This window comes from Artibeus jamaicensis, unplaced genomic scaffold (genome assembly GCF_021234435.1).
Source record: "Artibeus jamaicensis isolate MK-2021 breed Jamaican fruit bat unplaced genomic scaffold, CSHL_Jam_final scaffold_1964, whole genome shotgun sequence".
NCBI classification, from domain to species: domain Eukaryota; kingdom Metazoa; phylum Chordata; class Mammalia; order Chiroptera; family Phyllostomidae; genus Artibeus; species Artibeus jamaicensis.
In genome coordinates, this window is record NW_026522030.1 from 28,086,773 (window position 1) to 28,100,083 (window position 13,311).

The 13,311-nt window shown below is 45.8% G+C and overlaps 1 protein-coding gene across 3 annotated transcripts in view; it reads left to right on the plus strand.

Moving 5' to 3' along the window:
• The first annotated feature begins 2,590 nt into the window (after positions 1 to 2,590).
• The window catches only part of TLE1 (TLE family member 1, transcriptional corepressor), an 81,478-nt gene continuing 70,757 nt past the window's right edge, over positions 2,591 to 13,311 (plus strand). For 2 of the 3 annotated variants that reach the window (XM_037130698.2, XM_037130699.2), the window contains exons 1-4: positions 2,591 to 2,677; positions 3,429 to 3,529; positions 4,970 to 5,033; positions 5,120 to 5,164. In XM_037130698.2, coding sequence (XP_036986593.1) covers positions 2,654 to 2,677; positions 3,429 to 3,529; positions 4,970 to 5,033; positions 5,120 to 5,164 — 234 coding nt within the window. In that variant the 5' untranslated portion in view covers positions 2,591 to 2,653. Of the gene's footprint in view, positions 2,678 to 3,428; positions 3,530 to 3,994; positions 4,744 to 4,969; positions 5,034 to 5,119; positions 5,165 to 13,311 lie in introns of those variants that run through there. The other variant, XM_037130697.2, reaches the window with a different exon arrangement.

The window sequence follows — 13,311 nt, forward strand, 5'->3', positions numbered from 1 at the left end:
TTCTTAATAATTTTTGCCACGTCATTTACCCAGCGCTACCCACTTAGCTCCTTACTAGGCTCAGCCCTGGGGTACCACCCAAATTGTGAGCAGGACTGGTTATTCAGGTCTCAATGCTGGTTTATCCCATTGTCTCCCTTTGTTTCCAGGAATTGGAAACAGACTCGCGGTCGTGTTGCTGAAGCCCTCAAAACTCTCAGTAGCCCCTTAACCCCCAACACAGCGAAGTTGGGACTTTTAAGACAAGGACCCTAGATTTCGAGCCGCGGGGCAAAGCATCGTATTTGCGACTGGGATGCACGTGCCTTACCCTGGTAGCACTTTGGGTACACTTGTCGCCAAACGAAGGCAGACCAACTTTTCTGCAAAGTTGTTGGAAACCCTCCGACAAAAACCAAATCCTACCAGCTCGGGTACAAAGTGGGCGTAGGCATTAAAAGCCCAGTCTTAGGCGGCTGGTGTACGTGTGACAGTCAATGCTTTGCCCATCTATGCATTTTCCACCAAGTGCACAGTCCACTTCTTAATCGTTGCACCCGCGAAAAGGCAGCTTAAGGAGAAACAAACCTCAGGGAAATTTGTGAATGCGACCTCACTTTCAAAAGAGTAGCTTCAAACAAGGGGTCAGCACCCCAAAGATGCGTTTGGTTCCGACTAACAAAAAGCTTACACCCCTCCCCTCCCTACCCCGCCCAAGAAACTACGCTGTTAATCTCTGAGGTACTTTCACTGAGATGTCAGGATTTTAATTAAAAGGGAAAGTGAACAAGTGGCAGGATTTTTGCAAACTCGAGCCCCCAGCTTCTGCAGCTACACGCTTAAGGATCTGTCCCTCTCGCGCGCGCCCGCGCGCTCCCTCACAGGCCCCACGTTACTTTGATTGACAGCCAGACTCCGCCGCTCTCCTTCCCACCGACCTTCCCATCCACAGTGCCAATCTCCGCGTCTCGCCGCTTCCCATTGGCTGGCTTCGGCGTCCCGCGGTTCCTCCAGGAACTGTTCCTCAGCGAGCCCGGAGGACGCGGCTGGCTGAGAAGGCTTGGGAGGGATGGGAGGGGAGACAAGGGAGACGGTGGAGGTGGAAACCAGTGGGGTTGAAGAGGAGGGGAAACGAAGCGGGGGCGGCCCGTCCAGTTGTGCGCCGCCATAGGCTCCCGAGAGGCGTCGCGTCTGTGCCCCACGTTGGGCACGACGCACGCTATTGGCTGACGCTGGACTTTTGCTCCCCCTCCCAACCTTCTCGGCCGCGTAGCTGGCCGGCTGGGTGCTCGCGCCCCCCGCCCGCGAGGGGCTGGGCGGGGCTCGCGCGGGGCTGGGCGGAGCCCGCGCTGGTTAGCTCTGGAGTGTGAAACCGCGTGTTAATGTAACCGGCGCGAGAGACGCGGGCGGCGGCGGCAGGGGCAGGAGCGGCGGCTGCTGGAGCAGCAGCAGCAGGAGCAGCGTCGGCGGGTTCCCTGTGCCCCGCGTCCCACACGCAGCGGACTACACCACCCCCACCCTTTCACGGCCGGGCGGGACCCGTGCCACCAGCCCGGACGTCCGCCGGCCGGCGGCGGCGACTTAACTCCCGCCGGCAGCCGACTGTCGCTACTACTCCTCACTCGCTTGCGGAGTTTGCCGGCCGGGAGGGAGGCGGGGCGGCGGAACTCACTCCTGCTCTCCTCGCCACCATCTCGTGGATGTCATACCCCGGGTAGTGAGAGAACTTTGCAGCGGGCTGGAGCTCCTTTTACAGAAAGGCAGACGAAGGAAGGAGAGAGGACCGAGGAAGGGGCTCGGAGGAAGGGTCCGAGGCGTCCCGGTCGGTCGTGCGGAGCGAGTGTTCAGCGGGCACTGCGCCCGGATGCGCCTCGGCCTCGCGGAGCAGTGGGTGGCCGCGGGACCACTCTACGCAGAGTAGCCGCGTCGGGCCTGGGAGGTTTGTGCAATCTCGGAGAACGTCGAGTGCGGGTCGTACGGACCGATCGGAGCAGCCTCCCGACGCTTTCTCAGCACATTCCCCTCCTCGCTGTCATTCAGCGCTCCTCGGCCGGGATTGAGGCTGTGGAGCGCTGGGCGCGGAGTCTCCACCGCGGCCCCTATCACTCTCTGAATAAGTCTCTCGGGGCCCTGCGACCGTCCGGCCGAAGGCGCGGCCCGGACCCGCGGGGGTCGGCTCCGATCGTCACCAGGTTTGCGGTACCACCTGCACCTCGCCCGCCGCTAGCGCCCCGGGGAAAACCCGGGGAGGAGGCAGGCCAGGAGAAGAGCAAAGGAAACCTGACCGTCTGGATTTGTTTGTTCGGGACGGTTGCGGCGCACGCGAATCGCATACGGGAGCGGGCTGAAATCACCGCGCTCTCACCTCCCCGCCCCAGCGGCCGAGGCCTGCGAGTTGGAGAACGGCGCGTCGCCGCGGAGGTTTTTGGTGCAGCCGGGCCTGGGGTGCCTCGCGATGTGGCCCTGAACAGAGGATCCCGCACCGGCAGGAGCAGCCGGGCGCCGAGTGTCCAGTCTGTTCCTCTGAGCGCGTCTGCGTGCGTGGCCAGCGGGCCCCCAGCGCGTCCCGTTTTTGCCTGGCTTCCCAGCTTAATTTTACTCGGCGGGATTAAAGTTGGAAATTGAGCGGAGAATTGAGTTACCCGGGAACAGAGCCGCGGCCGCCGCCAGAGCGATGTTCCCGCAGAGCCGGCACCCGGTGAGGCGCGGCTGGCTGAGGGGGCAGGGTTGTGGTAGGAGAGGAGACTCTCTTCCTCGCCGTAGGGAGTGGGTGGCTGCTACATTTTGGCGGACCCCCCTCCTCTCTGGGAGTGCAAGGCTGGGAGGTCCGAGGCCCATGCCTTTTGGAGTGGGTTGTGGGTTTAGACTCCTAATTTCCCCCTTTTTCTCTGGGCCCCCTCCTACTTGACGTCTAGATTCGAGTAGGAGTAGGGCGGGGGCGCCCTCAGAGGCTGGAGTTTCGCTCCCGCAGCCACAACCTCCCCCTTACCCGGGGCGGGTAGGACGCCCCCCCTTTTGTTTCTTGTCTCGCCTATTTGCATGTCAATGAGGCCCCGATCGGGCGCGCTTGGAGGTGGCCCCGACGACTCTGGGAACGGCGAGCGTTTGGGAGTTGTTTTTCTTTCCTGGTCTCCTGGGTCATTATTGCCCCTCGTGGGGGAGGGGGCGGTGTTATCGTCAATCTGGCCGGGTTCTTTGCGGCTCCCGTGGAGCCCCTTTTCCTGGAGGCTGGAGGAGGCTCAGAGCCTCTCTAGTAGCCGGGGGTTGGAGGAGGGTCCAGTTTCTCCCTCCCCAAGGGAAAGCTCAAACTCGAGTTCAGGACTCCGTTTTTTGCCGTTTCTAACTTTATTTTTCGTTTGTGTCCAACCCATTTCTGTGTCCTCTGATTTACTGCTTTATCCATCCACCCGCATCCCCGACCCTCGGTCCCCCTTGCCGATCGCCCTCAGACGCCGCACCAGGCTGCAGGCCAGCCCTTCAAGTTCACTATTCCGGAGTCCCTGGACCGCATTAAAGAGGAATTCCAGTTTCTGCAGGCTCAGTATCACAGGTGCGTGTCCAGCCACGCCAGGCGAATGGTCACCCGGGTAGCCCGGTGCAAGTGGCAGCGACGTCTGTACTTAGTACAGGCGTCCAGGCGGTGGCGTGTGGAGTCACAGTAAAGACCTGTCATTCATGTTACCCCCTTTCCTGGCTCTTCCAGGGCAGCCCCTTCTTGTCTTCTCCTCCCATTGTTTCCCTTTTACCCGTTTGCTGCTGTTCCGGGGAGTCTATTTTGGAGTTGCATGAGAACCATCAATATTTGCACTTCATTTATTTATTTTGCAACAGTCTGAGCTAAAACCTTGGTTCAGTTGGTGACCCAGCCCTGGAGTGCGAGTTCGGGGAAGCAAAGCCAGTGTTGAAATCACTGTTTGCCATGCTAGAGAATTGGGTGGTCTGAGGCAAAGTCCATTATTGAAAGCTAGATGCTTTTTAGCTGTGCCCAGCATTGGTAGTGAAGGTGGGGGGAGGTGGATGTGTGTAAGGGAAAGCTCCCTTGCTTTGGTGTCCTTCTGGGTTGGTTTGGATAGGAGAGGGATTGGAGTCACATTTATACCCATCTCAGCTTTAGTTTTTTATCTAACGAGGCCAACTTCATAAAGTTCATAAGTGAAAACTGTTTGTAAAGCAACCCATTCATCATAGATTTCCAGAAATGTTAGTTTCTTCTCTTGTTTCTCTGAAGTCTTAACTCTTTAGAGCTAAGAAATAACTGTATAATGACAGTTTTTATTTTTGTCATGCTTGAGAAAAAGCATACAGATGCTTCAGTGTGAATTTTCTTATTTTGTCAGAGGCTTTCTGATTATTGACCTTTTGTCTACTTGACAATAATAATATCTACTTGAAGATAACAATCTCAAGCTTGAAGCATTCCTGCCTACAGTGTGTTTAACCAAGCAGGAGGGGACTTCAGCCCACTTTATTGCAGTACCTGCTTGACATATTTTGGCATGGATTTAAAAAACAGAGGTTTTTAAAGGGATCAACAATTGTAGAAGTAGCTTTACAGTTGTTTTCAAACCTAGGGACTGTTTGAGTTGGCAGAGATAGTACAGCCTATGCCTGAGACTGAAGATTGTGCAAAGGTCAGGTTTTGGTGGAGTCCAGAGAAGCAAACTTTGATGCAGGGAAGTGGGAGTGCACAGATGACCACCAGGAGGAATCAGTCTTCTGGGTAGACCAGTTTTGACAGGTTTTTCCTTCTTGTCATCTGACCAGGTATGCACCAAGAAGAAAAAGGGTAGTAGCTGAATGGACACCCTGTATAAATACTCAATTCCTTTTTTTCTGTTAAATGCAAGGACAAAGTTTTTGGGTGTTTATCTAGATAGTTTATGGCTTTTCCAAATTGGTCTGTGTTTTTACTTGAAGTGCAAATATGTGAGGCAGATGTTAAAACAAGTGACATAATGTTTACATTAAGGTGCCTGTTTTGTTTTCGTAGCCTTAAATTGGAATGTGAGAAACTGGCGAGTGAAAAGACAGAAATGCAGAGGCACTATGTGATGGTAGGTATCTTTTTCGTGTAATATGAGCAATTATGTGTTCTTGGCATTATAAAAGAGTTAATGAAATGCTTGATTTTTTTTTACAGTATTATGAAATGTCATATGGATTAAACATAGAAATGCATAAACAGGTAAGCTTTGGTTAAATCTCAACCTGAAATGACAAATGAGTCATGATTTTTTCATACTGGCTTGTTCTCCATGGGGGGTTTGTGTGCCATTTTTCTGCCTTGTTTCCCTTCCTACAAACTGGTAGTAGTATTCTGCAGCAAGGGTAGCTTCTCGACAGTTACAAAATGTTTAAATGAATGGGTGAGAGTTGCTTTGGAATTGTAAACTAGCTTGTGTACAGGCAGTTAGGAATTGAAGCTCTTGACTTTCCTTTCCACCTGGACAGATATACTCTCCTTGAAAGATATGGGCATTGTGTAGAGTTGTTGAAGTTGAGAAGAGCTAATGTCTTTGTTTAGGTTTGGAAAGAAGTGTGGACCTGTGAGAAACTCCCATCCTCAAATCAGGTTAAACAAGGTGTATGACTAACTGTGGAATTTTCTTTATGCTTTGAGGCTGCATAAAGTGATACTCAGGATTAGTGGCTAATAGCATACATGTTCTTGAAAAATTTCTCAGTTGGTGCAGGTTTGGAGGTAAAGAAAAAAGCCTTCTTTTATGGCCACAGCATATGTTGGGAGTTGCTTCAGTCATAGTGGTTTTAAAAGCATGAAAAGATTAGTGACTGGAAAGCTCTAGCTATGACTATGAGTTTGCAAGTTCCCATAAAATTCACACTTATGGCTACTATAATGGTGTATAAAAAGAGTATTGAGCTGGAACAAGGCACTAAGGACCTCATAAGAGAAGAAAAGCTAAATGATTGCTCAGCCCAAAGGACCCTCGATTGAGTAGTCATTGTCTGCCAAAGAAAGCATTAATGGCAGGGTGTAAGTATTCTGGAGATATGCTGACATTCACTTTTTCATCAAGATGCTGGTACAATAAGTCTTTTAGAAATCGATTGCCTCTTAAAAAATTATCATCAGATGAAGTTGCACAGTTGGACACATTTCAAAGTACAACAATACAATTCTTACTTGATGTATATGTGCTATTTCATCTCAAACCCTTGTTTCATTAAATTAAAGAGCATGGCTGACCGGCTGGGGCACAGTGGAGAAATTGATTAGTTCAGCCTTCAGATCTTCCTTATATTCAAAGACTTTGATTAAGCAAGTGTGTTTCAGAGTTGAATTCTGCTTTTGTAACTCTGTACTCTTTGATTTTTAATTCATCATAGGTTTCATAATGTTAAATTATCATCTTGTACATTAGATCTGTTCTCAAATATGTGTTTGGAAAGAGAGAGTGAAGTTCAGGGCCTTTCATTGATAATATAATTGGGCCTTTAAAAATGCTGATTTTATTCTGATTTGCAGAGTTGATAGCTTAGTTTATGTTGGGTTTGTGCCTTTGTTTTTGTGTGTTTAAGTGGCCAGTGCCTGATGGAGACACTTGTAACTTGTTGGTTGATCTTAATTGGCCTGGAAGATACATGGTCATTTAAGTACATTATGCAAACAAGCTTGGTCAAGAAGTTCTAACCTGCCCAACCCTAAGGCCTCCCCCACCCTTTTCTTTTGGTTAACAAATATTCTGCAAGAGTAAGAGGTGACTAAGCTTTTTCTTAAATTCCAAAACTCAAAGGATTTAATAACCTCAGTGACTCTTTTACAAGGGAATGCCAGTTGTGTGTAATATATGCTGGTGCTGGATTTATCGGGGGAGCTACAGAGGTGTGTCATTCTTTTGGGTTCTTGTAGGTTTTATGGTGGAGTGTTCTCTTCTTTATCATTCAGGAAGAAAGAAAAAGGGGAGAAAAGAGCCAGGAATCCCCATAGTGCAAGAATAGTTTTCTAATAAGTTTCTATACTTCATCAGGCATTGATGGTCGCTGTTGGCTCAGTAATTTGAAAAATGTGAATAGCTGAGAGATGCCATAGTTTTCATAGTGGAGTATTCGGCCCCCTGAAATTTAGTTTATATTGTAAATGCTGACAGACCCTTAACTAGAGTGGTATGCAAAGCAGTACTATAATTCAGTTTAAAGTGGCCGTACATTTGAAAAACATCCTTCTGAATGTCACACATTAATAATAAGTTCTGAGGAGACATTTGGTGCAGCTAGTAATCATAATTCTTATTAAAACTGGTGACGTTTGGCCCCCAGGGTGTAGCCAGGCTCAAATTGATGCTTTTTGCCGCCTGATCACCAGCATGGCCTAAGTGCTCATTATATTGTAGAGCGGGCCTTTGGAGCTCTCATTAGATTTGACAGGAATTCTCTCTAGGGGGAAACTGGGCATTAGCGAGACTCCTGACAGGCTGAAATTAGTCCTGCTTTATGGCTTATAACCAAATGCTAGCAAGGCATCATCAGGGGACACAAAAAAATTGTCATTTCTGACAACATCTTTGTTACTGAAAAAATGCAGTGATGGGGAAATTTCCTTGGTTAGAGCTTTAATGTTGTTAAGATTTATCTCCAGTGTGACTACTGCTCTCCCTTCCTACCTTTCAGCAAGTTTGTTGAAGAAGTGCATTTTAGAGATTTCAGTGTCAAGTCTCGCCAGACTTTTCTGTGTGGGGAAAAAAAAAAGTGGAAGTGCGTCCAAATCAAGAGTGGTATAATTGTGGTTTCCTTGCTTGGTTTGGTGCCCACAGTCTCTGTTTATGTTGTGTCAACACTTCCTGATAAGTCTTCCCCTTACTTGTTCTGCTCCCATTTGTGGCTGGTTACTGAGAAGTCAGTGGCATAGAGACGGTAATGGATACTTAAGTCTTTTATTATACCATCAAGACGATTTTTTTTTCTCTTGAAACTTTTATAAATCTCTGCCTGTCCATCTCTCTCTGGGTAGGTCTTAAAATTTTGGCTCTCTATATAAGAGAGGTAGAGACTTCTCATGAAAAATTGAAGCAATTCTGATACCACTAAAGTGTTAGGATACAATAAAAACCAGCAGGTTAATGTGAGTCTGGTTGTTTTGAGGTTTGTGCGTGTTGTGTTTAGCCATGTGAATTTTAAAGGGGTTTTCTCCCGTCATGTGGCATATTACCTTATTTGATATTTCTAGGAACAGTGTACACTGTAAATATATATATATAAACATTATTTATTCCACTTGTGTATCTTTTCAGCAGGCTGATGAAGCCATGCCATGCGTAGTCATTAGTGGCCTGAATTTTTATAGCACTCAACAGTTTTCAAAGGTGATTTGCCTCATTCTGTGGAGTAGATTGGGGTGGGTGTTTTGCTCTGCCTGCAGCTGCGGGTGCGTGTTCAGAGTCGGCCTTGTCAAGGCTGAGTACCTATTGAAGCTTCAGTTTGGGTCACCTGGTCCTCAATTCGTTGTTTCTTTCTTGAGGATGAGGCCAGTGGCAGAATCATCCTTTGGCCTCTGTGTAGTAACCCAAGTCTGCCTAGCTGCAGGTCTCGCCCACTCTTTGTGTGTGCTGACCAACTTCATGATTTACACGACACGTCGGGGCTAGAGATATGTTCTAAAAGTTAAGAAAATTAGCAGTATTGGTTAATCTGTGGGGGTACAGGTATGGGTGTATATAGAAAGTGGTAATCATCCTGGCAACACTGTCTGCAGGTTAAAATAATGTCTAAGGATAAAAGAATATTTGAAACTTGTGGCCAGGACTCTTGGTTGAGACCCAGTGATGCAGTGAATTCGGTCAGTCGCTTTGTCTCACTGGGCCTGTATTCTTCTGAAGAGTAGGCAGAAGGAGCACATGGGGCTCTCCAGGGCAGTAGTGAATTTGATGGAAGGAGCAGCTCTGGAAGGGAGGGAAGAGTGTTCTGTGGTCCTGGTCTTGGGGTGGAAAGAGGAGAAAGAGGGAAAACCAGATGAGAGCTTAACATTTCCAGCTCCATGCAGTATTTCAGCAAGTATAGTTTCTCAGACCATGTAAATTTTGGAGAAGAACAGCTTTCACAATTTCGATGTGTGCTTTAAAGTGTCTCAAAAAAATAAGTTGTTCTTTAGTAGTTTTTTAAGTGTTTAGGTGGAACTGTTAGGGGTTTACCTATAGGTTAATTCCATAGATGTATTTCTCTTAGTATTTGTCTGCAAGTTTTACCTTCCTTCCTGTTTTTTAACCCATTGTGTTCTCTGTCTGCAGTTTCTCACATTGAGATTTTTATTTTCCCTAAGTCGGTGTCGTCCAAATGGAAAATGACTTGCTGGAGTGCTGGCACTTAAGAGTTAAGCTTCACCAGGTGTTAATCTTGTAGTACAAAGAGGGTAGCTGTCATCAGGATTGGAGTGGTCCCCAACCTCATTTTCATTACCCAGGCCTGTCCTTTACAAGCATAAGTAAGAGAGATAAAGCTTCCCGTGTGTCGAGAGTACAGATTCTAAACTGCAAGATTCACCTTTGTTTTTATCGGCAAGCAGGGTACGTCCTTCTAAGTTACCCTGCACCTACCCATCCTCTTCTGCAGTTGGGCTACTTGCTGGTTTCTGTCCAGAGCTGACTAAGGTGAGGTGAGTGACGATGCATTTGTCTCAGGCACAGAATTTAAGGGAGGTATTAAAAAACTTTGTACTCAAGATAAAAAAATTACTATTTTTAAAATTCAAAATTGATGCCAAAATTCCAAGGGGAACAAAATATGTAAAGTCAGGACCCAACAGGGTTGGGAATTGGGTGAGGTGAGGGAGGGAAGTTCAGAGACAGCAGAGAAGAGGTAGAATGAAGGGCCCGTGGGGAGCTGCGGGGACCTACCGGATGTACTTTGGTGTAAAACACTTCAAGTGGCCTTAATCAGGGAATTTTGTTTAGTTACTGGGCAAGTCATGAACATGTTGGGCCTTGGTTTTCCTGTCTGAAAAAGGAGGGTTTAGACAAGGCAGGTTCTAAAGTTTGGTTCATTTCATGATGGGGAGTCACACCATTCTCCCATTGGAACTCAGCACTGGGAGTGTGTCTCTGGAGGAGAGTCTTTGGTCAGAGGATTTAAGGTGTTCCTCCAAATAGTGTTTAAGAAACACGGGGAAAAAAATCTGTCCCCTTAGCAAATATTTAAGTCATCTTGTGTGGTAATTAAACTGAAGATAGATGCATATTCAGTTATTGGCTCATGGAACCATTTAAAGTTTCCATAGATCTGAGTCTTTGTTCTTCAGTTATTAAACTGTCTTGGTCTCCAAAAGTGGATTAAATTGCAGGAAACTAAGAAACTGTCTGGGTTCTCTTTAGGAAGGCTTTAACTCGGTTACCCAATTCCCTGTAGTCCCTGTTGCTTACTGTTGCTTCAGATTATTTTAACATTTAAATTCTCAGGACTAGTACCTTTAATGTGAAATATTTGGTATATGGTTTACAATTAAATTTTAGATAACTGTTTTGGTTTGTCAGCTTATTTGACAAGATTAGCCATTTACACCTTCAACGTAGTCCTCACTGGACTGTATGTAGTAAGAAACAGGCCATAGGGCGTAGGCACTCAGGTGTGGGAGAGATTTTTCTAATTTTCTGAGGCATGATTTGACCTGAAAAGTGAAAAAAAATTTACACTGCAGTTTTGAAATAAATTAATATATTCATTTATTGCTATTCACTTGGTTAAAAAAAATGGTTTGCAAAACTGTTTTACAAATAGTTGGTAGACCACTTAGTCACCATAATGCTTTTTATGAAACTCCGAGAAATGTTGACACAAAATATTATCAGATAACCTGTGATTGCCCTTACTGGTGTGGCTCAGTGGATTGAGTGCTGGCCTGTGAACCCAAAGGTCGAAGGTTGGATTCCCAGTCAGGGCACATGCTTGGGTTACTGAACAGGTCCCAGGTTGGGGCATGAGAGAGGCAACCATTCGATGTTTTTCTCACACACTGATGTTTTGTTCTTTCTCCCTCCCTTCTCCTCTCTCTAAAAAATAAATAAAATCTTAAATTAAAAAACAAAAATGAAAAAGCAACCTGTGATTTTGTACAAATCTATATTTCATTTTATTTTAAAAGATTTTATTTACTTTAGAGGTGGGGAGGGAGGGAGAAGGAGGGAGGAACATCGATGTGCCAGGAGACTTGACCTGCAACCCAGGCACGTGCCTTGACAGGGAATGGAGATGGCAACCTTTCTGTTTGCAGGCCGGTGCTCAATCTGCTGAGCCACACCAGCCAGTGCTATAATTCAGTTTTTAAATTGTTTTTAAGTTTAATTTCATTTGCCTGCCTTTAAACAACATGAAGTCATAACCACAAGCACATTGTTTGCCTTCTTTTCACACATGTTCAGTACTAGTCTAGGTTTGATATTAGCACTATTACCAATCTAACCATATTATTAGTCTGGTATTTTGTGTAGCCTACCACTAAAAAGCTTGAAAACATACCACCAGATTTCTTACACATTTATAAGCTATATAAATATGCCTTTATCATGAATAGAGAAATTAAGTGGAGAGGTTAAAATAAATTTCTCATTCTCAGAGCGCCACATTAGCTTGTCCTGTGTGGCCCTAGGGTGTGCCCACTCTACAGACCACTAGCCATGCATTTCAAACACCGGAACTGTAGCCCTGAAAGGGAGCATCTTTAAGATAATGAATGCAAAACACCTTCAGGGGCTTGGGTCTTTTGACCTCCTTGGTGTGTCTGTTCTTTCTAATTTTGACTACCTACTCCAGTAATTGCCTCTGCCTGTCACTCACAGGCGCTGTGTCTGCCCCTGATTAGTGTCCCTGCCAGTCTCACAACGCCACCTCCGTCCCGTTCCCTCCAGGTCCCTTTAATCCAGCCAAATGGGTCTCTTCTTCATGCCTACAATGTGTTTTGTGTTTTCTGTTTTCCTCGCTATCCTCCAAGGTCCAGTTCCAGTAACAACACTGCCTGTTTGCTTCAAGGTGTTCCATGACTGCTCCAACAGGAAGATGTCACACTACCTATTTTTACTCTGTTGTCTGTAATATTACTTTTTTCATGTGCCTCTTTTGTTACTCCAGGTAGGTAGGTTGCAGTCTGCTCAAAGCTTGAGTTTGAGACTTACATCTGCCCTTCCCAATGAGTCAGGCACAGCAGGCACTTGTTCAGTAGCATTTAATATGCTCCTTCTGGAGGGTGGTATTTGGATCCTGAACCTGTATGGTGATCAGGTGAAAGCTACTTGGCAAAATCGTACACCATAGCGTAGCGTAACAGTTCTGGCTCTTTGTGAATATGTTAGGATTCTTCAGCAAGTCTATGGAACCCAGAGTAAAAATGAATCCAGAGTGTGGCCCTTATGCTAAAATTCAGAATGAACTCTGATTTCACTAGATGTTTTATAGGATTTTAGTTCTAATAATCTCATCTAACCATGTTTGCTCAGTTGTTTTCCTTTTGGAAAAGTGATTTATAGTCCAAATATCCACTGAGGCTTCCTAATGGGGAGTTTAATTATAGAATAGACTTTTGTGCTCAAGAAAGAGAGGAAAGAGAAGCAGCATGTTGCTGAGGCATGTGAATTGAGTGTTTGCCTCAGTGACTATCCCTGGACCACTGCTTATTTCCTAAGGGAGACCACAGTCCTGATAGCGTTGAGGATAAATTGAATGATAAGGTTTGCTCAAGGCATTAATGTTGACTTGTTTCTTAATAGTAATGATTATACTTATTGATTATTTACTCACGGTCTTTACATAGTCCTTTCACCCCCCCAAACATCTTATTAAGAATTTCAAATATACATAGAAGGAGAAAGAAATATACAGCAAATACTCATATTATACTCACTTATATGATACTGAAAGTAAACATTTTGTAGTATTTGCTTGTCAAGTATCTTACATAGAGCTTTTGCACCCCCACCCCCTTAATGTATGAAAGAATAATTCTGGAAAACTTGAAGGGATTGTTAGATGTCTGGGCCTTTCTTTAGCTACTAATACTGTTTTAAACAGATAACATGGAATTTTCTCCAAGTACATTTTAAGAGTTCCATCTTAACAGGTGTTTTTCCTCCTGGGCTTGTCCTTTGTGTTTTGGGGTGGTTGTGTTAAGTGATCCACAATTATATGGTGTGAGGGTACTTTGTTTTTCACCTGGCACCTGAAAGTGAGAATTAGCACTTACATGAGAAAGCCAATTTCTCTTGCCCAGACCTAATGCTTTTTGGCCCTGTGTATTGCACCTTTAAGATGAAATCAGTGTATTTGCTGTGGGAAATAGCTTTTGTGTTAATAAGTGGGAAACTGAGGAATAATTGTGCAAAAGGACCCTGACCT